A 25,737-nucleotide genomic window follows, 5' to 3' on the forward strand; every position below is an offset into this window, starting at 1 on the left:
TGTTGAGTGCAACATAGAACAGTGGTACGTGATCAGGAAAAGGGGAGCAATGAGAAATTCCCTGGAACATGTTGCCCAGAGATGTGGATGTCTCATCCCTGGGGATGCTCAAGGTGTGGCTGGACAGGGCTCTGAGCAGCCTGATCTAGCTGAAGGTACCCTGTTCATTGTGGGGAAGTTGGACTAGATGAACTTTTAGGATCCCTTCCAACTCAAATGGTTCTATGAAGGCAGATGAAGGTAGAGGAAGTTGGCAGAAATGTTGATCCTGTGTGTGCCCAGGATGATACTGAAGATAAGAGCTGTATCCCTGCTTTGTGGGCCAGGGAAGGTTCACGGCTAACAGCAGCACTGTGTGTACTGGGGAACATGGGACCAAGAGTGAGCAGAAGGGCAGCTCCTCTACCACGTCACAGTGGCAGTTTAGGAACTTTCCACCATTACATCCCCCTTGCAGCTCCAAAGGGACCTGGCTTTGCATAAAATTCTTTGTCTTTTCAAGAGCATGGTCAGAGAAAATCAAGTATGAATCTTTCATCTCCATTTTGCTGTCAATGGAGGTATCTCAGGTCAATTTCTCTGTCTATCAGGACACATGATGATGATGATGATGATGATGATGATGATGATGATGTGTTAAACCATGTCAAAGCAGTGCAAATGCAGCCAAGTTCGTCATCAGTCCCAGAGGACATAACCTTCTTCATTACAGATTTACTACTTTGTAACAGCCATTCAAAAGAAAGCATCACCATAAGATAAGTGGAGCATGGTGTTTATGGATAGCTGTAGGAAAGGGAAAAAAGATTTTAATTTCTTTCCTTAGGCTAAGCTGCCTTTCCAAGAGTGTCCATCACTTGTTCCTCACTGGTCTGTATTTTCTGTGAAGATAGCAAGGGTCCGAGGCAGGAGGGGAGAAAGGCTGCATTTCTCGCTGCCTGGAGATCTTCTTCAGCTCTGAACAAGTATGCTGAGCAGGGCCCCTCTGAAGTCATGCCTGGTGATGAGAAGGCTGCAGATCTGCCCATGGCAACTGGTGCTTGGAGAGGGATGCATCCTCTGCCTGCAGCCAGGGCAGACAGAGAACAAGTGAGGAATTATAATTTCTCCCTATTTAGTGGGCATGGTGGTGATGGGTCGATGGTTGGACTAGATGATCTTAGTGGCTTTCTCCAGCCTTAATGATTCTATGATTCTATTTCTGTGGCCAACTATGAGTGCTGCAATTAGTTTGTCTCAGCAGCAGCCTCAGATCTAGCATGACATGCTGAAGAAAAGAAACAAGTGAACTGGGGTGTTTGACAACCTGAAATTGCCTGCAGCTCTTGCAGGTCTGAAACCCAGTGTGATGAATGCAACTCTGCTGTAAAGGCAAAGGAGTCAGAGGCTGGTTCCCATCAAAGACTTTCAAGGCCACAGAATTTGGTCCCTTTGCTGGCATCATTTACCTCAACAACTTGTCATCTGTCTTCCAAATGCACACCTGAAGACACTCAAAAGGCAGATGGAAAGGAGTAACTTGTCTGGACTGCACTATATTTTTTTTCAAACAACCCAATGCATGAGTTCTTGCGTTAACAGGGAGAGAGAGAGAGGGAGGAAAATAAAGAAGCAAAGGAAGACGTGAGGTTCAAATGAAGAAGAGAGGTTCATAAGAAGGAAGGCAGGGAGGCAGAGAAGGAGAAAGGGACAGAAGGAGGAACTATTGGGGGAAGAAAATTTTTCACAGTGATTTATTGTCATAAGCATGCCAGTTCTTGGGCCATTGTTCTCTCTGTAGATGTAGCTGGGGGCTGCTCAGGTGGGAATTCAACCCTCACCACTATTCATCAGCACAGCCCATGGGCAACAGTATGAAGCCAAGGCCAAAATACCACCAACTCATGACTGGAGCTCTGAGGAAGCATGCATTGTGGATGGTGAGAAAGTCTGAACTTGGGAAAGGCTCCTATGGAATAGATATGAAATGGACTTGCCACTTGCCACCTCTTCAGTCTCCATAGTATCCTTTTGCTTGAATTTCCTCCCTCTGTCTCCATTCAGCCGCAGGAAGCAGCAATCACAGCCCAGCACACTTTTTATTTCTTTATTTTTTTTAATAAACTTTATTCTATATTACAAATAAGTTTTTTTTTTTCCTTTTTTTTTTCTTCTTTTTTTTTTTTTTTTTTTTTTTGTTTGTTTTGTTTTGTTTTTGTTCTGGACTGCAAAATAGGAATGCCTTATATTTACATACACAGGTATACAATTAATTATAACAAAGGTACAGAAGCTTTGCCTTTACCAAGTAACAATGGGATTCCAATTTAAATAGTATAGATTTTATTTTATTTTTTAACTAGGATCAATTCAAAAGAAAATCAAACCAACAACAACAACAACCTAAAAAAAAAGGGATCCCAACCTCCTTTCTAATGCTGTCTTGACATCTCTTTGAGGCTGTTAGTAACACTGTAGTGAAAGGATATGTCTTTACATTGATTTTGTACTTAAGGTGGAAGCTTTAGCAAAAAACAGAGAATGAGACTTCTGGGCTTGTGTGTACATCAAGACACAGGGTCAGACACTAGGAAGGGCCTGTCTTGTGGCATTAAATAATCCAGTTGCCTCTCATCTTGGGGAAAATGCTGGGAGCATTTAGCTAGCACCTAATCTCTGCTTCCTTACCCCACCCTGGGCTGGAAAGTAGATTTTCTCCAGGAAATGGGGAAAAAGCAGTGAAGAAATTTTAAGTAACACCAAGTTTCTTTAAGATATTTAAGAAAGGATGTCAAGCTCAGACAGTGTGCCTTGGTTTCTCTGACTGGCTCCTGTGTTCCAGTCTACCTGAAAGTGAACAGCATCCTCTCCTGCTCAGAAATACTGTCCTCAATTTCAAACCACACCAGCAAGAGAAGGGGATGTTGAAAGAGCCTAAATGTCCTGTTGCCCCCATTTTCCATAAGCAGGCTGACTTTGCTGAGCTTCCCTGCATGCTTCTCTTTGCTGCAGGTGTCTTTGAGGTGATCTGGTTCCAAGCAGAAAGAAATTCTTGAGGTAAATTCTCCACTTTTAGAACAGAAGATTAACAAACAGAAAAATGAACCATGACAGTGACAACAGAAATCATGCATGTAACAGATTGGTTGGACTGAGCAGCTTTATATCCTCTCTGCTTTGTTGCTTTTGTTTGTTTGTTTGTTTTGTAGTGGCTTTATTCTTCCCAAGTGTAATCCTTTTTTTTTTTTTTTTTCTTTTGTCATTCTTTTGCATATTAATTAATTGCCATAAGCCACTGTGTCCTTGGGTGCTTCTCTAACAGTGCAGAGAACTGAGAAGTCCTAAATCAATCGTGATTGACCAGCTCTGTTTTCAGAGCGTTCTCTGCATAACTTATCCTCCATAGGACAACACAACTCTCAGAGGGGAAGGAATGTTGCACAGTGGCAGACATGAGGGATAACTGCAAACACTATGGACTCAACTATACTCTGAAATGGAGACAAAGCTGGATGCAAAGCAAGAAAACTCAAGCAGTGAATGGCCAGGAGGCTGAGGTTCACACCATGACGTGGAGCATCTCTTGGCTTTCAGCTGTCTGCTCCACAGCAAACCAAACTTGGATGGCAAGAGCTAGGGCAGTCCAAGATCTCCATCTGCCCCAAAGGACAATATATTACTACTCATCAGATAACACAGACCAAACTGCCCTGGAATCACTGAGGTTATGCCAGTACCTCTTTCCCAACGCTGTCATAGTGAGGCCTGTGCCAACAAAGAAAGACAGTTTGCTGTGTAAGTAATTAAAATAATCAAATCCATTCCTGGACTCCCTGGTCATCCCAGGGATTCCTTCTCTTCCAGGAGAGGAGGGCTTACAGGCATTTAGACAAGAGCAATTATTCAAGAGCTGGATTTTTGTACTGATTTCCTCATTCATGGGTGGAAGATACATAAACTGGGTCTCCTGAGTGCAGTTTCTGGTGAGTTACCAAAAATCTAAAGAAACCTAGTGGGGCCAACATGCACATTTTTAAACAGAGCCCTCTATCCAGCTCCTTCAGCTACATGCTAAACCAAGGAGAAGAAAGGACTATCAAGGATCGATGAGGTTACAGGTAAGTGCTTACCTGGTCATGGCATCTTCCCCTATTAGCAATGGCCACTGCTCACCCAGAGAACAATACATTGCTATGATGGAACAGACCTCTTACATACTAGAGCCTGCCCCAGGAGTTTGAGAAGCAGGACCAGTTTTCTTCCTCTTTGTCATTCCCTTTACAGCATGAAACTACTTATCCAGGCTATCAGATACATCTGCTTCATGAGCTTTTTCTGGCTACTGGGAAAGGGTGAAGCATGACTTGTATTACTGATGCCTTGGTGATGTGAGAGAAGAGTTCTGGTCATCTCCAGCAGCCCAGGTTTTTCTTTTTTGTATGTTAAAGGACTCAAGGGTGGAGACACAACTGTATGTCCCACTAAGAGAAGCCCTGGAACTCAGTCCTTTCGGGTTTTTAGACTTCCTTTGGACGAATATTCCACATAGAGGTATTTCTTCTCAAAGCTCTTCATATTCCATGTGAAAATATAGATCTGCATTTTGTGTTGTGGCTTACTTTAAAACAACTTTGCTCTTGGCATTACCTGCTTTTTCTTAGGTTGCTACACCATAGGTATCCCAGCATTTAGCTAATACTGCCCACTGAGGTTGTGAATATCCCCTCCCTGGAAGCATTCAAGGCCAGGCTGAATGGGGCTGTGAGCAACCTACTCTAGTGGGAGGTGTCCCTGCCTATAGCAGGGGGTGTTGGAACTAGATGATCTGAAAGGTCCCTTTCAACCCAAACCATTCTATAATTCTATGATTCTATGTACTATTTAGGTTGACTTACTCAACAGCAGGAGTGACCGTGGATTTCTATAACTTTATCTATCAGTTTTCAATAGCATAATTATAAATAATAAAAACAATAATATTATCCTGTCTTTTTCCCTGTAATGCACAAGATCTAAAACTTTCAGTAAGCACATTTCAATTAAAACAAATACCAATCTGAATTCTGCTAGTAAATCCTCTTCATGTTGAAACTACTTTTTGTGTTCTCTAGTGTTGAGAGGTATGGCAAGACAACTGCAGGGGTTAAGATGTTGAAAATTGGCTTAAGCCCAATGGAGCAAGGCTGGTGTATGCCATAATGGACCAAATCTTCAAATATATTCAGGACAGAGTGAAGTGTGGGAAGAGAAGGATTGATGTGTGTTAGGAGATGAAGATGCCCTTGAGAGTCTACATTTCTCCTTTTTCCTAGTTCTCACGTGCTGTTTGTTCAAGAGCTACCAATCTCTAACACCTTCTTCTAGATAACTCTTCCCACAACTCCAGTTTGATGGCTCAAGCTGCAAAAGGACATGACATGATGGATTGTGCCTCAGCTCACTGTGACATTGATAGGTGAATGCACTCACAAAGAGGATACAGTATGCTGCAGAATGGTTCCTCAAACCTAGACACCAATTCTCAAAGCAAACTCTGCAATGGAAAAAACTCTGCTCTTCAAGATGGACCACAAGGAGTCTTCACTCACATTCTCTTTCCATATTTCTGATGGTACTGAAAGTGCCAATATTCATTGTGTTGATTGCAGTGTTTGAGAAAAAATGGAAACATCAGTCTATTATCTGTATACCAGTAACCTGTTAACTTCTGGGAGTTTTGTCTCCTGTTCTTACTGTGAGGCTTGAAAACCAGTGTGAAATACAACTCACATGGCACACTTTTGGTCAAGCTTGTGGTAAAGTGAGGAGTTGGGGGATAACAAGGCAAAGGAAGAGGAAAAGAACCCATCCATGTCATAGTAGGGCTCCTTCTTCTGCTTGTGTCTTTGTTTTTAATTGTATTTCACATGCATTTAGAAAAATAATTAGCTCAAACAGGTGAGGGTGGGAAGAAAGATGCCGAGACCTCTCGTAGACTGTGGTAGATGCTGGAACAGTGGATGGAAAGGAGGAGGACAGCAAATGGGACAGAGGACAAAGCCCACACATTTACACCACAATTCTGGACCATTTTTCCAAGTGAAAACCAAAACCATCTTAAGCACCAAAGTTAAAGAAGAAAATGAAGAAGTAAAACGAAAAGGAGGAGGAGATGAAAGAATTGAAATACAAAATCTTCTTTCAAATCCTGGGGTAGGAGAGAGAAGAGAGTTGAGAGAAAAAGGAAATGCCTAAATGGGAACTCAGGAGGGATCAAGATACCAATCTCGTGGTGCTTCCCATTTCCCGTAAGCGTATCATTCTCAGTGTCTCTGAGGTGTTCAAGTTTTTCTTGAAATATACGTATATTTTTTTTACAGCTGAAAAACTCTGTACCAGCAAGAAGAAATAAACCAGCAACAGTGGAAAACAACCATAATAAAACAAAAACACAGCCCTGAAAACATCAAAAAGAAGCAAGGTGAGTCTCAGATTTCTCCTGTGGTGTTCCTCTGACTTCAGTAACAGTGCAGGATTATGCCAGTTCACTTTGATTATTTGTTTTTTTTTCGTTCTTTCTTTCTTTCTTTCTTTTTTTCTTTCTTTTTTAACAGCTTCTTTTTTCTTTTGTATGCACATGTCCAGGCAGTATAGCCCATCACTCATAACCAATTCCCTCCAAGCCAGCTATTTGTCCTTAGACTCCTACCTTCCAGCTGTGAGTACAAGGCATGACAATAGGGTCCATATTTATCTTTCGTGGCACTTTGTTTGTCAAAACCTTTGGTTTCTTCCTTTTTTTTTTTTTTTTTTTTTTAAATTTTCCTTTTTATGTACTTATAAAAAATATTGTGTTTGTGTTGTTGTTGCAGTTTTCTTACTGCTGGCTCTGGTGGGACATCTACCCCCACTTTCACAGCCATAATCAATGGATCTGGAACATGCCCCAGCATTACAAAATGGATCAACAAAACCATGGCAGAGCCAACCAAACCAAATCATCCCCATTGCGCAGACCTCTTAAAAATGCTGAGATGTCCATAAGGTGCATGATGAGTCCATCAGCTCAGCGATCAAACAGAAAGCAAGCAAAATTAAAAAGGAAATAACGCACACACGCACACAGATACACACACGCACACACACAAAATAATAATAATTATAATAAAGAGAGAGATGTCTGGGGTTTTAAAACCAAGACGTGTCCCTAAGTTTGCTGTTTCAGTATGAATTTTGTGATATTCTCCCCCCATACATGCACCCAGTTTTGGACTGCTGTTCTTTAAATGGTTTGAGAAACACTTTCTTACATGTGTATGTTTGGCTGAATGGAATCTGCTTGCTATCTGACCCCTGCCTGCACCACTTCCTCCTTCACACACACTTATGAGCCATTGCTCTGAAGAGGTTCAGGCTTGCTAGCAAGAAGCATGAACAAAACCAAATACACTTGTTCCATAATCAATTTACACACCCTGTCTTTACCCCTTCATCTACCCAGATGCAAAGTAAACCAAGGCTGTAGCTTGGAGGATGGTGAAAGATGGATGAGGACTGATTCTTCATTACACGATGCCAATCCTCCACTTGTTATTGAGCACCATTCAGGCGAGATCAACACAGACCTGGCTTCTGCCTCTGTGGTATACCAGATCCAAGGTTTTCCAGTTCCCTCAAGGCTCTGCAGCAATGGTTCTTCCACTGCAATGAACCACAGCATTAAACAGGCCAGCAGCTGCAGGAGAAACTGGCCAAATGCAGAAGGGATGCAGGAGCTCGTTCCTATTTGGTTGGCGTTGAAATAGATTGAGATGTAGATCTTCTGGAGGAGCCGAACAGAGGAAAGAACAAGGTGATCACCCATCCTTGTCCTGTGATGACAATGATCTCTGAAAGGATAGGAAGTGCAAAGAGAGAGCAAACACGTCACAGTCAGCAACTGTGCCTTCAACAAGGACTGCTGGTTCCAGAATGTAAAAGAGCAAGGGCCAGGAGTTGGCACCAAAAGGCAAATGAGCTTACAATAGTTTGCGCATCTCCAGAAAACATGCAGTTTGACTTGGAGTATCTAGATGGAAGAAAATTTTGCAGTGTTTCGTTTGGGCTTCTTCCAAGATTTCCTTCCAAAGTATATGATGATATTTCCTCTTCAGAGTGGCTTTGAAGGAAGGCTTCTACCATCAGTCCTATGCACTACCTTGCTTCACAGCAAGCCCTTTAATATCCTTCTTATATTCCACCAAAAAAAAAAAACAACAATAGCTTTGTTTCAGTTGTGGAAATAAAAATGAAAAGAACAAACAGCTTTAAAAAAAAAACCCTCTGGTTGGTTTTTTTGAGGCCACGCTCCTTGTCTGGAACAAAGCGAGACTTGTGGTTCCTGCTTTCCAAGCTGAGGTGGGGCAAAGGAGATGCTGTGCTGTCCATTGCCAGAAGGAACAGAAACACCACCAACGGGATGCCACTGAGAAGAGAGAGCATTTTTGCAGCAGTGCTACGACCAACAGGACACAATGGGAAAGACGGAGGGGAACACAGGTCTCTTTGAAAAATAAGAATAACCATATGAATCACACGGGCAGGAGACTGTTAGTCTCCATCCTCCCTTCTTGACCCTTCTACTGCCCCAAGAGAGCAACTACACCGCTGTTTGCCCAGGCAGATAAGAGCCACAGTGTTCCCACTCTGGCGGAGCTGTGGCATTTTGCGGGGAGCCTTGGTGTTCCTCTCCCAGTGGGTCCCTATCAAGAGATAGAGTTGCAATGGCTCTGCAGGAGAGGATCTTGATTTCCTCCTACCCTTCAGGATCCCTGCAGGCAAGCTGCCTTCCCGTTGGGGAGACATTTAGTAATACTGAGTTCATTTCTATGTCCACTCCGGAGGCTACATCCCCAGGAGGGCAGTTAAAGCAGCATGACAGAGGTGACCTCTCGATTTCCCATCTGCAGAGTGATGATGCGATGCTGGGGGAGGGTTTTGTTTTGTCTTGCTTTGTTTCTGTGGAATTGTTCTTTTTTTTTCTCTTGTAGAATAAAGGCAGAGGGGAAGCTGTGAAAATGAGAGCTTCACCTAAATGTCTTGATATCCCCAGAGCTAAGATTCCTCTGCAATCTTTTCTTGTAACCCCTGGGGATTTCTCACTTTGTCCACAGATTTTGAAAGAGAAAGAAATGAGAGAGAGAGAGGAGTGCTGTTCAGGTGACTCTGCTTACAGCCAATCAAAACTTGCACTTGGTAAAGATGATGATCTTGAGTGAGGCACGACTTGGTTTATCCCTCCCAGGGTGTCCCTGGCAGGACAGTTCTCAGCTGTCTATGCTCATGAGGGTTATGACTTGTTCAAGTTTGTAGGCAAGCTTCTGTTTCCCAGCTTGGTCATCTTGATCAAGGGCTCCGAGAATCTGGAAAAAGAGAGAGAAAGAAGTGACATGGCTCTGTTTTTATATTTATTTTTCAAAACAACTAAGTCCAGCACCTTTCAGCAACAGATGAGGGTTAATTTTCCCTACGAGAAAAGTGAGCCCCAAACTTAGCTTAGATCATACAATGCAGGTCAGTCAGCCAGAAGGGAGTTAGGCAGGCAGTTTGGTGCTGATGTGGCTGAATGCAAACCTCTGCTTTGCAACAAATCAAATGGATTAGCATCTTGAAGATCAATTATTTGGCAGATTTCTTCATTACCTTGCCATGCCACTTCAGATGTTCTAAGTTATCTCATCTGGTCTTTGATACCCATAACATCCATTTCATGTTTGATAGACCATTCTTGGGTGCTTTATGGTATTGTAAATGGTACTGGGCATATATGCCTCAACAATTTTTGGCCACGTGTGATGAAGAGTTTATGGAGATCTTCTCTGATTATCAGCTACAGCCAGTTAATTTTGATTGACCAATATCAGAAAATTAAAATAATGGAGAATCAGATGGAAGAGTGCTGGGGAAACCAACAAACTCTCCAGATCCCAGATTTTGTTTTTTATTCCCTAAATCCATCATCCCCTCATCCAGGATGAAGAAAGGCAGCCATGCCATATGCTGAGCTATCAGAACGGGTGGATTGTCTGATGGCTCTGCAGAAATTCTCCCTTTCTGAGGCTCTTACCTCCTCACTGTACTTGCCAACGTAGGAGTATATTTCTGAGAGTGCACTCATAGTGTTGAACTCATTCATATGCATGCGAGACTGCTCAGCCAAGTATGCATTCATGTCCTGGTCACTGATTGCTGGCATTTTGGCAATGTCCGAATAGTACCTGGGAGAGAGAATTACAGTGTTTCTTGAAGGGACAGAGCATGCAGACAATAACTGAAAGCCATCAACAATATGGAATAAACTTAACACTCTTAGGCTCTTCTAGAGCATCAATGATATGTCTTGTCATACCCTTCTTTTGCAGTGAAGAAGACTAAAACAGAAATTAGAGTGAGCCACTATTCCTGAATAATAGATAAATGCTGTAATCACTCAACCCTATTCTGAGACTGAGATCCCAAAGAACATCTTGTTAACTTTATCCACGTTGTCAAAGAAATAAGATCTGCTGTTGGACTCCTTTGTCAGGCATTCAAAAGCTCTGAAACCTCCAGTCCCATAGGGAAGTCCCACTGTTCTCTTCACCCTCTGAGACCTCAGGCTTTTGCTCCCACACACAAAACTTCCCTTACATCCTTTTCTGTGCCATCTATACTACTAGATTTGCATACATTTCTAAGATTATCTATGTTCCCCACTCAAACCAGTCTATCCCAGTAACAGCTATGCTGCTAGTGTTATATCACGTTTCTAGCAATAGAATTCCATCCCTCTCTGACTGGGAAAAATCTACCTCGAGTTCAGGATTGGGGCTTTATCCATTGGATATGGAGACCTCCAGGACCATTGCCCATGCATCAGACTTTCTCAGCAGAGCAATGTCTCTTTAAGGAAGTTACTATTTTTTAAGTCCTTCATCCCCTGAGTAAGGCAGGTCTTGGAGGACAAGGTTTGCAGAAGGTAATCAGTCACTGTCACTCGCAGCTGTGCTCTGCTGTCAACTGGTTAATTAGACACCATCATTTACATTTTTAATTTCTGCAATTTGACATTTTGTGCACAAGGAACAAAAAAAAAAAAAAAAAAGAGAGAAGAAAAAAAAGCCCATAGCTGCAGCAATCCACAAATTTATAATTAGGAGGCAGAGAGGACAGGGAGCCAAAAGAGCTGACAGGTGTCCTGTAAACAGCATCGAGACACCTGCTGAGATGGAGGCTGCCTTCCACTGCAGAGAAATTTGATGCTGAAGTGCTGTATGATAAGGATCCTTCAGATATACAAGTGGGAAAATACTCTGTACGACAGTGAGACGAGCAGCTGCAGAAGTCTCCTGTGAAAAACAACGGAATGCAGGAGCACTGGGAGGAAAGCCCTCCACACCAGAAAGCTCCAGTGTGGTTTCAGTCTGATTTCATGCCCCACAGTCCCATCCTCATTGACTGCAATATGTTATTCTCAGTTACTATCCTGGTTTTGCAGAGAGATGAGCTGATGTAACCCTCAGTCAAGAAAGACACAGAAGCCAGAGGTCTTTCTCCCACCTCTGTGCATAGCCTTCCAGCTTGACTGCTTCCAGATCTAGACTCAGTTTCAACAGAAAGTCTAATGCAAACCGCATAAATTGTACAGCAGCTTCCAGCATTCACAACATTATTCTTCCTGGAGACAGATCTTCTTGTCTTCTGGGCTCAGGAAAAGCCAAAAATTCCATTCTAATTTAGTCCCTTGCTCTAATTATTGCCCAGTCCCAGTACTTCAATAATGAGTGGTCTGAGCTTCATTTTATTTCATAAATTGCCTAACCCCTAGTCCCAGTTGGGCCTGAACAGCTGTGTGTGAGGAAAGGAGAGAACTGGAAACCCCATGAGAAGCTGTCCTACAGAACTACCTCCAGTAGCAGTTGGTGAGCAGGATGAATAGAAATTTCTAGACTTTTGCCAATCCTAACAAATTCAAACAGTCCCAAGCATGAGCAGATAGACAGAATCAGACCTATTCTGCATACACTTCTGACAAGAGGAAGTGTCAGGGAATTGTAGAATTCATGAGAGTGTTGTAACAGGATCCTCAAGGCCAATGCACATTACTGAGAACCCTAGAGTCTTACAACTAAAACATAAGGTGTGCCTTGGCACCCAAAGGAAACTATGTTCACGTGCAACAACACATTTCATAGACCTTTGGGAAGCAATAAGAAAAGTAAGTCTGCACTGCAGTGAAATGCACTGATTTATGGTGCCTAAGAAGAGTCCATGGAGGAGAGCCCAGTTCCTTATGAATATTGCACAGGCACTCTCCTGCTGGAAGAAATGAAAAGTGAAGGGGATTACATCACAACAAAAATAAATAAGGCTGGTGGAGGAAAGCAGTAGCACTGTGCTCCATTTTCCAATTTGGTTCTTGCAACCAGTTGAAATGCTCCTTCATCTAATGGCAGTGGGATAGTGGGTGCAGGAATGGGAGCTTCCTAAAACAGAAACAAGGGAACACATACAGTCAGCTTCTCCAATTTTCTCATGTCTCCCTTTCACTTGGTAGTGATGCTCTCCTGGGTCTGTGACTCACAAAGGTCTGAAAGCTCCCGAGTCCCTTTTGCAGCCCTGCTGAGAGATTCTCCTAGCAAGATGAAATTCCCATTATTTATGTGAACAACAAAGAGCAGCACACAGTGGTCCCTAAAGGAAAGAACAGGGTGCAATGATTTGAACATCAGGTGCTGTAGACTTTCTTTTCTCTCCAACCATGACAAACTCACAAGCTGTGATTTCAGTGTACTCAGTTCAAAGGCTGTCACCCAATGTCACACCAAAGTGTCCCATCTCCCTCAGTTTACCTTATCATACAGCTGCGCAGTGCTTTCCCATTAAGACTGCAAACCAAGATAATGTGGAAGTGGTAGGAAAAAAAAAAAAAAAAAAAGGAAAAAAAATGAAAAAGCATGTATCAGTAATCAAACCTGGCCACTAGAACAGGAAGAAGACATACAATCTCCTTTCATCAGAACTCTGTGATGGGCAGATGATTTATTTATACAGAAGTGTTTCTTGTGAAGCCATCATTAATGCTATCTAAAGAAATTATAAATGTGTACATTAAACCATCCTAGCAGGGAGATGACAACATTCCTGCTGAGTCTTTATTTACTTTCTATTTGAGCCCAGATCCTCAGTGGTACTTAGGGTCTCTCTGCCATTTACATACTTCTAATGCCTTCAAAACCACTGTGAAGCTGTCACCAAATCCCACAGCTCCTTGAATTTTCACTGCCAGCATTTGTAAGACTGCCTGTGTACTGCCTTCCTTTGCCCTTGTGGCTGACAGCTTTCACACTAAAGCTAAAATGTGAGGTATTGCAGGGGAAGAATCTTCTCAACAATGCAGCTCCTATGGGCACTCCTAATCTGATGGCTTCTGGATCAGGAAAGAACCATAAAAGCCATTTGTGGGGTCCCACAAGGGTCTGCCTTGAGATCCATTCTCTTCAACATCTTTATCAGTGACACAGATGATGGGATTGAGTGCATCCTCAGCATATTTGCTGATGACATCAAGCTGAGTGGCGTAGTTGACACAACAGAAGGAAGGGACACTATTCAGAGGGACCTTGACAAAGAGGAAAGCTGAGCCCATGTAGACCTACTGAGGTTCAACAAGGCCAAGTGCAAGGTGTTGCACTTGAGTCAAAGCAATCCCAGCTGCATATACAGACTGGAAAAAGAACTCCTTGAGAGCAGCCCACAGGGTGGATGAAGCCTGAAGGAGACCATAAGCCAGGAGAGGCCTGTGGTGGAGCAGGATGTTCCCCTCAGCCCGTGGGGTAGGATGTAAAGATCAGCTGGTGGAGGAGCCCATGGTGGAGAAGGAGGATGTGGTCTGCAGGATGCTGCAGCCCATGGAAATCCCCCGCAGGCCCTGGGCTGGAGCTGTAGCCTGTGAAGAGGAGTAGCCCATGATGGTGGATGTGGCTTGAAGGAGGTCAGAGCCTGTGAAGAAGGCCATGGTGGAGCAGGCTGTCCCTTTACATCCCATGGGGCACCATGCAGAACTGATCTCCTCATGCAGCCCATGGAGGAACCCATGGTGGAGCAGGTAGATGTGGGCATGGAACCGTCCCTTCCATGAACAATCCCATCTTCCTCAGCCTGTCTTTGTAAGAGAGGTGTTCCAGCACTCTGATTATCTTCATGACCCTCCTCTGAACCCTCTCCAAAAGCTTCTCGTCTTTCCCATGTTGGGGCTTCAGGTCTGGATGCTGTACTCCAGGAGCAGATTCTGGAGTTGCAGCCCATGGAGAGAAGCCCATGGTGGAGCAGTCCACCCCTTGTGGTAAGGACCCATGTTGGAACATTTCTTGAGGAACTGCAGCCTGTGGAAAGCCCATACAGGATCATTTTAGGAAGGACGTCATCCTAGTGGAGGGACCTCATGCTGGAACAGGAGAAGAGAGCTATCAAGAAGTGCCTGAAATGGTTCATTATGGATTGACCATATTTCCTCTGCTGCTCATGGGGAGGAGGTAGAAGATGATGGGAGGGTGTTTTTAGTTCGCTTCTAGTTTCTCTCTGCTTTGGTCTAGGCAGTAATAGGCAACAAATTACATTAATCTCCCTTATGCTGAATCTGTTTTGTTCATGATGGTAATTGGTGAGTGATGTCCCTGTCCTTATCTCAACCTATGAGTTTTTTTCATCTTATTTTCTCCTGCTATTCTTTTGACAAGGGGCAGTGAGAGAGTGATGTTGTAGAGCTTAGCTGCCCATCAGTGTGAAACCAACACAGATACATATCTAAAGATCCTTTACATGCTCGAGTTTCCCCTGAATCACAAGGGGAGGCTGACTTCTTACCTCAAGGCTGCTCGTTCTCTGATGCGGCAGGGAAAATTTGTTTACTAAACCAGAAACAATGAAAGCCTCAAGAAACTGGGAGGAATCTCAATGCTCAGAGGTATGATCGATGCCCTGTCTCAAGAGATATTCAAGGTCAGGCTGGATGGGGCTCCGTGCAACCTTTTTTAGCTGCAGGTGTCCCCCTGTTCACTGCAGGGTAGTTGTGCCAGCTGACCTTAAGAGGTCCCTTGCAACTCAAATGATTCTATGATTCTATGAATCTGTAATGAACCCTTGCTCAAGCACACTGGCAACTCACATGGGTGATAGGAGATCACTAGGCCAACTATTATCACAGCAGCACACCCCAGCCTGCATGAGCAGGACAGCCCATAGCAATGGGAATAGCAATGCTCCCTCTTAGTCTCAACAAAACAATTACTCTTGTTACTTAAACAACCTCAACTCTCTCTGGGAAGTTTCTGCTTTGATTTTTTTGGATTATTTGGTTTTGTCTCGTTTTCTTTAGGAAAGCAATACCACTGTGCCTTGGGAATGCATCTTGCCCTCTGTTTGGGGGCAGGGCAGGGCATTTTTGCTCTTCTCTTCATCACCAACTGCAGAGGCTCCTTCGTGGTGCTGTTTCTAAAAAATAACTGTGCCTGCTGCCACTCAGTAGCTCATTAACTCATCAAAGTGAAGAGAAAAGCCGTGTTGCCAATGATTTTTCTGCAGTCTGAAATTTTCCAGCATGAGATGTGGTTTAGGCAGCTTAGCATGGAGCTAATTGCCTTCCAAAAGATCTTTTTGTCATGGCTGTTGTTGTGCCATCACTGGGTTGGGACTGCACTCATTAATAATCATTTTAGCATATGAAAAGCTTGTAACGAATCCATGTGCCGCAGACGGCAGACGCAATTACAACAATAACATAATTAGGGTTATGCAATAGCCGGCTGTATCCGGACCACTGAAGGAGGAAGAAATGTCTGAGAGGGATACAGTGGACTGCTATAGCAGAGAATGGCTGAAGGAAAGCAAGCCTGATCTAGCTGTAGATGTCCTTGGTCGTCGTAGGAGAGTTGGACTAGATGGCCTCTTAAGGGTCCCTTCCAACTCAAGCAATTCTATGATATGATTCTATGAAAGCTTGGGAACAACCTAGTGACCAGCTCTCTGATGGGATCAAGTGAAGCAATGCAAGGACATGTTGTCAGTCCTTCTATTGACTAAGCATGACAGCTTTACTTTGCTAGGAGGCATCTGAGCTGCAAAGTCTGAGTTTATGCTGATTCATCTACAGGCAGCCACAAGACCGTGTTACTTCAGATCAATCCCATTTCAGAGAAAGGTTCAAGGCCAAGCTGCTGGACACTAATTGGACTGTGGCATGAACAGCACGACAGCAAAGAAAAAGGATTTTCTTTTGCACATGCATGCTTTTTCCTGCTTTTTTTTTTTTGTCTCGGAATAAACGACAGAGAATGGATGGGCAGCACTGAGTTAGTGCCTGAAGAGTGAACTGGTAGTTTCTCCATGAGCAGAAGCTTTCCACAGCACTCTTAGTGCAGAGTCTACATGGTCCTGAGGTTGTACCCTCTGAGTATAGACAAATATTCATTTTGCTTGCTGAAATCTGTACTATGTAAGAGCAGTGTGATACTGCAATGAGAAGTATCAGGCAGGTTTGTTGTTTGGTTTCATTTGAGACAAAAAGTGAACAGATTTCAAGTACAACAAAAGCTGCTGAAGAGAGAGAGGGAGTGAACTATACCCCATACACTTGGGGATGCAGTGAGATGATGGCCAGTGCTTTAATTAAAGCCAGGGAGATTATTGGCTGACTAACAGGGAAACCACTCTGATGTGAAGGAGAGGGAAGCATAGGAACAGATTGCCCAAGAGAAGGAGAAGAGAGTCTCGATTGCTGGAAGACTTTAAGAAAACATGTCAGAAAGATGTGAGACAGAGCTGATCCTGCCCTAAGGCAGGAGCTGGGCAGGCTGACCTGAGGCCCTTTCCAGCACTGTTTTTTATGACCTCTACTGACAACTCCCTTTATCCTTGACTGGAGCACCTCTGAAGCACCTCTCCTATGAAGAAATGTTGAGGGAATTGGGCTTGTTTAGCTTGGAAAAGAGAAGGCTCCTGGGAGACCTCCAATACTTCAAGGGAGTGTATAAACAGGAGAGAGAACAGCTGTTTACGAGGGTGGATAGTGATAGGACAAGGGAACAGCTTTAAACTAAGACATGGGTGGTTTAGGTTAGATATTAGGAGGAAGTTTTTCACACACAGGATGGTGACACACTAGAACAGGTTGCCCAAGGAGGCTGTGGATGCCCCATCCCTGGAGGCATTCAAGGCCAGGCTGGATGTGGCTCTGGGCAGCCTGGTCTGGTGGTTGGCGACCCTGCACATAGCAGGGGGTTGGAACTGGATGATCATTGTGGTCCTATTCAACCCAGGCCATTCTATGATTCTATGACCATTGGTATGCTATCCCTTTAGCCCTCTTTCTATCAGGGAAAAGAGATGCACAAGACTGCTTTTAAAGTAGAGCAAGCATTTCCAGTTGTTATTTGATGCTCTCTTTTAAAGCCTTTGGAGTTAAAAGGTCACCCGGTTATATCTGTTAAAAATCTCACTGCTTTACAGTGTTGGGGTGTGTGTAGTGTATTGTATTCTACTAAACTGGTACATTTTGTCTTTGTCACCAAAAGTTGTTGCAAAATGGCCGCACTGGCAGTGACCATCTATTGACTGCAGTCTGACATCACAGGCTGAAAAGTGACATAGGTTTAGATACCAAATAGGACCAGACTATTTATTCTGCATACTCCAAACAAGCTCCCACAGCATTTTTGAGGGAGCTTAAGACTTTGACATCAGATAGTTAACACCATGCAAAACATGGCTACTTCAAGAAAAGGAAGGAAAAGAGATCACAAACACAGGCTCCGGGTCCCAGTAGTTAGGTTGGGTAGTGTTTGTGTTCAGGTTAACCTAATGAACTGCAGATGTTTTAACTCTGAATCCTATTGATAAGGTCACTTTAAACTTCTTTTAGTCTGAAACATGTCAAATCTATTTTGAACTTCCTTGATTAAAAGATTTTCAGAGTCTTAATAATATATGCAGTGTCTCCATTGAAGTCCAGCTTTTCTTTATGGAACTATTTTTAACTCACACTAAAACTTGACCAAATACCCACAGGGATGAGAAAAAAGCACCAATTCCTCTTCTTGCAGCACTGCAGGTATTTTGGACACCAGTGTGCAATGGAAAAAACTCTGCCTTCTGCTTTTTGTGCTCTGCCCCTTTGCAGTCTCCTACATCCATGCCTATGTGCCAGGCTTCAGTGGGGAAGCATCGTATTGATTGTGATGCAAGCAATTAAATGGTGTTAATGAAGTTCAAACAAGTGTTATCATAAGCTTGGCAGCATGGAGAGAAATGAAAGGTCAGCCTCAGCCCTTTGTCATCTTTTCAGTGTGGCGCTGAATGCTAATGAGACAGTCACAATTAGAACAGGCTCCACTTTGTAATGCTTGGGGATTGCATCAAATGCTCCCAAGTTCTCCAGATTTCTGGGCTCAAAGGGGACATTTGAAGTAAACTTGAAAAGATGCAGATCTAAAGCTGCTCTAATGTAAATTCAGCAAAGCCTATGGAGTTTTACTAACAGAAGTCAGATGAGAATCTGGTCTATCTTTCCCATTTTTCCCCCTTTTTCTCAATAGACAAAATTATGATATTTTAAAAGCTGCCACCTTGTTTTAAAGCCACAGAGTGACTTCTCATGGCTTCAACAAAAACTAAATAGTACATCCCCATTTCCTGAGTTAATTCTCTTGCTTCTCCCACACCTCATCTTCTGCTGCAGGAATCCCAAGTTGTGGCTGTGCCTAGGTGCTTTTCAGTCATGCGTTTTCAAAGTGAAAGCCCTGATCGTGTCATTTGAATGCTGCACTTGCACTTACTGGTCAGGATATCTCAGTGAGTTTGCTACAGCAGACAGAATCCAGCTCTGCTTCCAATAGCATTGAAAAAGACCACTGAAATCAAACTCCTGGTTGACCAGTGTGTAAAGGCAGACCATTAGTGAGGCCAAAAACTGCATTATGTCCTTTTCCTTTTCACCCTCTAAAAAGTTGGAAAGACATTTTAACATGAATTGGAGACTGCTTATGTCTGCTGCTTTCTCTGCTATTTCTTGTCCTAAGACAATTGCCTGCTTTGAGTTTTGTGAGTCCTAAAGACACACTCCACACTGAAGAACCAGTAGTTGCAAAGAGATGGCTTGGAGTAGCCCAGCTCAGCTGCCATCTGAACAGCCACATTAAAAGAGAAGAGTTGGCTTTTACTCTAGTGTGCCTTCAAGAAGGGTTACAATTCACTGCTGCCTAATTGCCCTCTTACAGATTCTTCTTCATCAAATAAGTTCATTTGATTTCAGGTTCTTCTGATTTACTAAACCACTTCTTACACTTCCTGATGGAAAATCTTTTTAAGTTATGATTCAGTCTTTGAAGAAGTCTAGTGGTCTTGAATGATGCTGCCTCCAGCTGGCACTGACTACAGAAATAACTCACACCAGTACTGAAAGCCATTGGAATACAGTTGCAGCATGGAGAAAAGGAATTAATTAACTCAAAGACGAAATAAAATTATATTCTGTTCATTCTTAGTAAGTTTTTCTTTGATCTACAACAGCATCCAGGTGCCACTGCTTTGAAACTGTAGCACTGACACACAAAAGAATTAATAGGGCAGAAGCTCTAACCATATTCCAAAAGTCATGGTCTCCCCTTGGGTTTTAGTACAGTTTTTCAGACATCACTGCAGATAATAACCCAATACATGCTGTGCCCAGAAATGCAGTGCTGTTTACTAGCAACAGGAGGTGTTATGTACCTTGTTTGTTGCTCAGGAAAACTCAGAGAAATTCAACAGGTATTACTGAAGATCACTGGGCAACAGGATTGAGCTCCAGAAAATCTTAATATCCTGTTCTTCACTCATGTGTCAGTTCTTCACTAAAGCATGATGTCTCCAAGGGTATAAAGTCAAGCAGAGCTGTAAGTAAGAAACCAGCCTTCACTGGCAACTTCTTTTCACACATCCCTCAAGCAGATGGCTCAGAAGGTAGGGATGGGGGGAGCACTGCCCCTCCTGCTCTATGTGAAGATCATGCTTGCAACCACCTGAGGAACCTGAACATCCATAGGTCCATCAATCCCGATGAGATGCATCCTAATTAGAGTCCTGAGGGAACTGGCTCATCTAGTGACCAAACCACTCTTGACAATATTTGAAAAGTCACAGCGATCAGCTGAAGTACCTGGTGAGTGGGAAAAAAGGCTACTGTGCACCCATGTTTAAGATGGGTAGAAAGGATGACCCAGAGAAGTACTGACCATAAATAGTGTGGCCAGCAGGAGCAGGGAGGTGATCATCCCCCTGTACTCAGCACTGGTGAGGCCGCACCTCGAGTATTGTGTTCAGTTTTGGGCCCCTCACTACAAGAAAGACATTGAGGCCCTGGAGCATGTCCAGAGAAGGGCAACGAAACTGGTGAGGGGTCTGGAGCACAAGTCTTACGAGGAGCGGCTGAGGGAGCTGGGATTGTTCAGTCTGAAGAAGAGGAGGCTCAGGGCAGACCTCATTGCACTCTACAACTTCCTGAAGGGAGGTTGTGGTGCAAAAGGGTCTGGCCTCTTCTCCCAGGCAAATAGTAGGACCCGAGGAAATGGCAAGAAGTTATACCAGAGGAGGTTTAGGTTGGATATTAGGAGAAACTTTTTCTCTCAAAGGGTGGTCAGGCACTGGAATGGCTGCCCAGGGAGGTGGTGGAGTCGCCGTCCCTGGTAGTGTTCAAGAGGCGCCTGGATGAGGAGCTACAAGAGATGGTTTAGTAGCTTGTGGCACTGATAGGAATGGGAGGGTGGTTGGACTGGATGATCTTGCAGGTCGTTTCCAACCTTGTGATTCTGTGATTCTATGATTCTGTGACCTGTCAGCCTCATCTCTGTGCCAAGGAAGACTGTGGAACATATCCTCCTGGAAGCTATGCTAACACACATGGAAGAGAGGGAGGTGATACAGGACAAGCACCATAGTTTCACCAAGCTATGGTCCTGCCTGACCAACTTAGTAGCTTTCTACAATGGTGTAACTGCAACAATGGACAAGGGAAGAGCCACTGATGTAATCTATCTTGACTTCAGGAAGGCCTTTGACAGGGTTCCCCCACAATATCCTTCTCTCTAAGTTGGAAAGATATGGATTTGATGGGTGAACTATTCAGTGGAGGGGATCTAGTTCTGAGATAGTAATCAGAGAGAGTGGTGAACAATAGCTCAATGTCTGGGTGAAGATCAGTGAAGATCATGTTGTGTCCCACAGGGGTCAGTATTCTGGGACAGGCTTTGTTGTGATAGGACAATAGGAGATGGTTTCAAACTAAAAGAGGGTCAATTTAGACTGGGTAGGAGAAAAAAATATTTATATGATAAGATTGGTGAAGCACTGGAACAGGTAGTAGATGCTCCGTCCCTAGAGACATTCAAACTCAGGGTTGACAGGGCTCTGAGCAACTTGATTGAGATGTAAGTGTCATTATTTATTGCAAAAGGATTGGACTAACTGACCTTTCAAGGTCCCTTCCAGCTCAAATGACTCTGTGGTTCTATGAACCACCCATCAACTACATACACTACGCAGGTTACAGGAATATGACACTGCTGGGTCACTGCTAGTGCAAATCTACTGCTTCTAAATAAATCTCAAACACTTCTTTCCACCTATCCAGGTCAATCCAGCAATCAATCTCAATACATATCAAGAAACTTGGACACAGTACTAGAAGTAGGTCATAATTAAGCAAGGTAGTTTCTAAGAGCCTTACAGGTTGCCTAGAAACGACATTTGCAGAAGTGTTTAACCACATCTAAAAATAATTGTCCGGACAAATCAGAAACCAATGGGAGCATTATTGTAAGAAATTCACCTCATGCTGACTGGAGTACAGAGCTCTTTCATCAGCTGTGCTCTGCTTTCACAAAATTAGAGAAAATCTTACCCACCAGAGGATAGACTGGTTTACAGCAAAGTATGCCTGCTGCAGCAAAGGTCTCATATTACCTGCATGGTGACATCAGTTTTAGTCAATGCCTATGAAGTCAAGCAAGACAAATCACTGCTGAACATGGGATGCTGTTGTACAGGAATGATCTGTAAGATAAACCCATCGTTGTATTTACAGAACAGCGATCATTCTCCATCTGTGCAGTTCCCAAACCTGTCAATAATGCCAGGCAAGTGTGACATATTGGAAAACAAAGCACAGATCAGCTTCTGCAAGGCTTGTTCCAGCAGACAATGTCTTGCTGAAAGGAGTACAAGATGTGCTATTGTTCATCCTGCAGAGAATCTTAGAGGAACTGAAATCCCTATGTATTGTAGGAATAGTTGTCTTAGTTGTATTTCCTGTAGGGTAGCTTTGTCAGAGAGTGAACTTTAGTGCAGTAAATTGAACAGTAAAACTGCAGGTTCCCGCAGATATGTATAAAATGCTCAGAAAGACTTCTGACCTTTCAGAAAGTACCTGCAGAGCGTCAGTCACTAATCTGACAATTCCATGGCATCCAAATTACAGAAGAGCTGCCATGGGCAGCTACTGGACTCAGAGTACGGGATGATAATTGTGTGACCCCTGAGATCAAGGCAGTGTGGGGACTGTCACAATGATGCTGGGAGAAACTAACTCCTTCTTCTGGTCTGTACGGAAAGAATAAGAAGTCCACAAAGCTCACAGGACTCAGATGCAGTCACTTTCCCTTCCTCCTTCCCTCCCTCTTCTCAACAGTTTCTCCTGAAGAGAAACAGTGATGGCAAACACCTTCAGTTCACACCTCTAATTAAATTTCTATATGCGCTGTACAGCATGTGGGAATAAATGGCAAACAGAGCTTTCTACATGGACATTAATCAAAGAAAAAAAGCCCAGAAGCAGCTACCAAACTCAATACTGAAGATACCTCTTACCTCCATCCATGATGCAAGGCTTCATTTTACAACTTACTTACGTTATTCCCATTTCTAGAGCCAAAACTCACCTTTCCACCCAGTTCTTGTAGCTGGGGATGTCCTTGGCATACAGAAGCTTATTGGAGGGTGAGTCTTTGCCCAGACGATGCTCTGAGGTTGAACAGGAGTCCATGAATGTCTGAGCCACTACAGAGAGGCAGGCATCTGTGATGCTATTCTTGTGAATGTCGAAGACAAACTGTGGGTTCTTGATCATGTTAACCCAGAACCGTAATGGCAGGCTGTCAGGTGAGAAATGTGGAAAAGACAAGTCAGTAATTGCAAGTTTCATAAGCTTTGTCTTGTGATGTTGCAAAGCTGACTGGTGGATAGGAATTAAAGATCAAGGCATGGAGATAGGGATTCTGGGATATCAACTCTGTCATTGACATACAATAAATCTACGCTGTAGGGGTAGATCTACCCCTGTAGGACTCCAGGGTGCACAAGAGTCACTTCAGGAATGAGTTTTGTCCCTGTTATCCTCACAGGCCAATTTGGTCACTCCTAAAGTCACAGTCATCTTACTGAGGTTGCACATAAATTAATGAGATTATTTTAATGAAAGTATATTCGAGGTGATGGAAATATCTCCTCACTTCTCTATGTTAGTGTGCAAATGTGAGGTTAGCTGCTGTTGGTTGCTTCATCACATGAGAATAAACATCTCATTCGCACAACTTATGGTAAGCAATAGGTACTTTTGAGGCTAAAAGCCAATTACCACTTGGCTTTTAGCTTCATAGTAACACCATGGGAAGAAAGGTAGGTACAGCTACCAGGTTGACAGGCGCTGTGTGCCATGTACTGTTCAGTTGCACAGCTCAAGCCCAAGCTTGTGTATGATCCCAACACCCTGGGCATGAAGCAGTTATTATGTGGCAGAGAAAACCCTGTTGCCACAAGGAGAAAAATAAGAACGGGGAACAAGTGTTGCAACCTTTGAAATGAAAATTCATCTGCCCTAACCGTAGAAATGCTATTCCAATTGCAATTCAAAGGCTTTCCCCTCATTTTTCCCCCTCATACTTAAAAGAGCTGTTCATCTGTGTCAGATGTCCTGAGGTATCTACCTCCAGCTTTTGCCTCAAGCCTTTTGTGTCAGAGCAAATGCATTCATATGATCATGGCCTAAGAGCTGAGATGTGTCATTATTATCAAACTGTTGTCTCTCTGTCTTCATGCTAGGTAGACTCATAAGGTAACTTACAACATTTGCACTTTCCCAGATATGAATAACTCTTCAGTATAAAAAATTCATCTGACATTCAGGCTAAATTCCTCAGATTCTAAGTTCCTCCAATTTGTTCATTACCCTCACATGTTCATAGCACCATAAACAATTCACATCCGCATTTGATACCCTTCAGGTGATAGAGAGATGGTACCACATTTTCCTAAACAAATATGTAGTATCTTCAGCCAGCCAATGTGAGGAGAGCCTCACACAGCTACTCTCATCAGCCAAACCAACCTTGTTTAGAGAGGGGACAGAAGTTCAGGAGTGGGAGATGCTGGCAGTGAGACCTAATGGGTGTTGCGGGAAGGAAACCTTTTAGGCTGGGAATGGAGGTTCATCTCTTAAGGGAAGAGCTGAATGAGTGAACTGTGCCAAAATTCTGAGATTGTTTGTATACTAAGTACAGCCGCAGTGAGGACAAGCACAGCCTGCACGTATGTATGGCTGTGGGGAGGGGATAGGAGGATGATGTCCCTCGCTGGGAATAATGAAGCCCATGATGTGACTTAGAGTTAATTTAATCTGATTGAACAGATTTCTTCATACTGCCCCTGTTCCCCCCTTCCAATACATACACATTCTGCCTTTCCCCCTCCCCCCTTAAATAAACCTCCTGCTCATTTAGTCTGAGTGGCTGCAATCAGCCTTAGATTAGTGCTGCAGATAATGTTAATAATATGCTAATGTTTCATTAGTTGAAAGCCTCTTTGGTGCATGGGGTTTCTTTTTTTATGTCACAGCGCTGTGACGACCTGCCATCAGCATGGCTGGTAAAAGGAAAAAAATGCATGAGCTGGGAGCCCCATGGCTCTCCTCTGCTGTTCCTTTCATAATCTCTGTATTTGCACAGAGAAAGGGGAGGGAACAGTTCCCCAGGGACTCTTTCCAACAGGGATATTCAGCAGAGGGGTGCTGCAAAGATCCTTCCTCCACCAGTACTGACTTTACCCTGCTGTCCTATTACATGTACAGTGAGGGGTTTCTACCTGCTGAATAGAGCAGTGAGCTGATGTCAACCTTTGTCACTCATTGAAAAAGACTTACATCCAACTCCAAACCCTCAAAGTACTGAATACTTTTTCATATGCTTTAAGGTATCTCCTCGTCTCCATCTAACACCCCAGGAGGGCGCAAGTCTCCTGTAGGCACTGCATATTCCCTTTGGTACACTTTAAAAGTCTCAAACAGTACTAGATGCCTCTGGAGGCAACAAAAAGTAACTCTAGGCCCCCAGTGACTGTAGTGGGAGTTCAAACACCCAGGGCAGAAGAAGACAGAAGCGCTCTTCCATGAATCCCCAGAGATCCCTATGGGCCTGAACACTACTGTAATTAAACTCTTTACAATTTTGCCTCCTATATTCTCATGAGGTCATTCAGAAATACAACTACCCCCATGTAACACAGAACAAACTGGGATCTATAGTCAAAGCACTCTACCCTTGAGAACATCCTTTAGATTTTGGATACACTTCCATCAGCTTGAGAAGACTGAATCTGGCATGCTGAACCCACGTTCCCCACCACCCATATCCTAAATCACACATCCCACTCTTCTCCTTCTAATCAAGGTCCTGGTAACAG

General features: G+C 43.5%; 1 protein-coding gene across 1 annotated transcript in view; it reads right to left on the reverse strand.

Moving 5' to 3' along the window:
- Positions 1-9,263: 9,263 nt before the first annotated feature.
- PLXNA4 (plexin A4) overlaps positions 9,264-25,737 on the reverse strand; it is a gene marked incomplete at both ends in the record, with an annotated part of 402,235 nt that continues 385,761 nt past the window's right edge. Inside the window, 3 exons of the mRNA XM_079549350.1 lie at positions 9,264-9,359; positions 10,064-10,214; positions 22,944-23,156. Of these exons, the coding sequence (XP_079405476.1) occupies positions 9,264-9,359; positions 10,064-10,214; positions 22,944-23,156 (460 nt within the window). The remainder of the gene's footprint in view (positions 9,360-10,063; positions 10,215-22,943; positions 23,157-25,737) is intronic.

This window comes from Tetrao urogallus, assembly GCF_951394365.1.
Source record: "Tetrao urogallus genome assembly, chromosome: 1".
Taxonomy (NCBI): Eukaryota; Metazoa; Chordata; class Aves; order Galliformes; family Phasianidae; genus Tetrao; species Tetrao urogallus.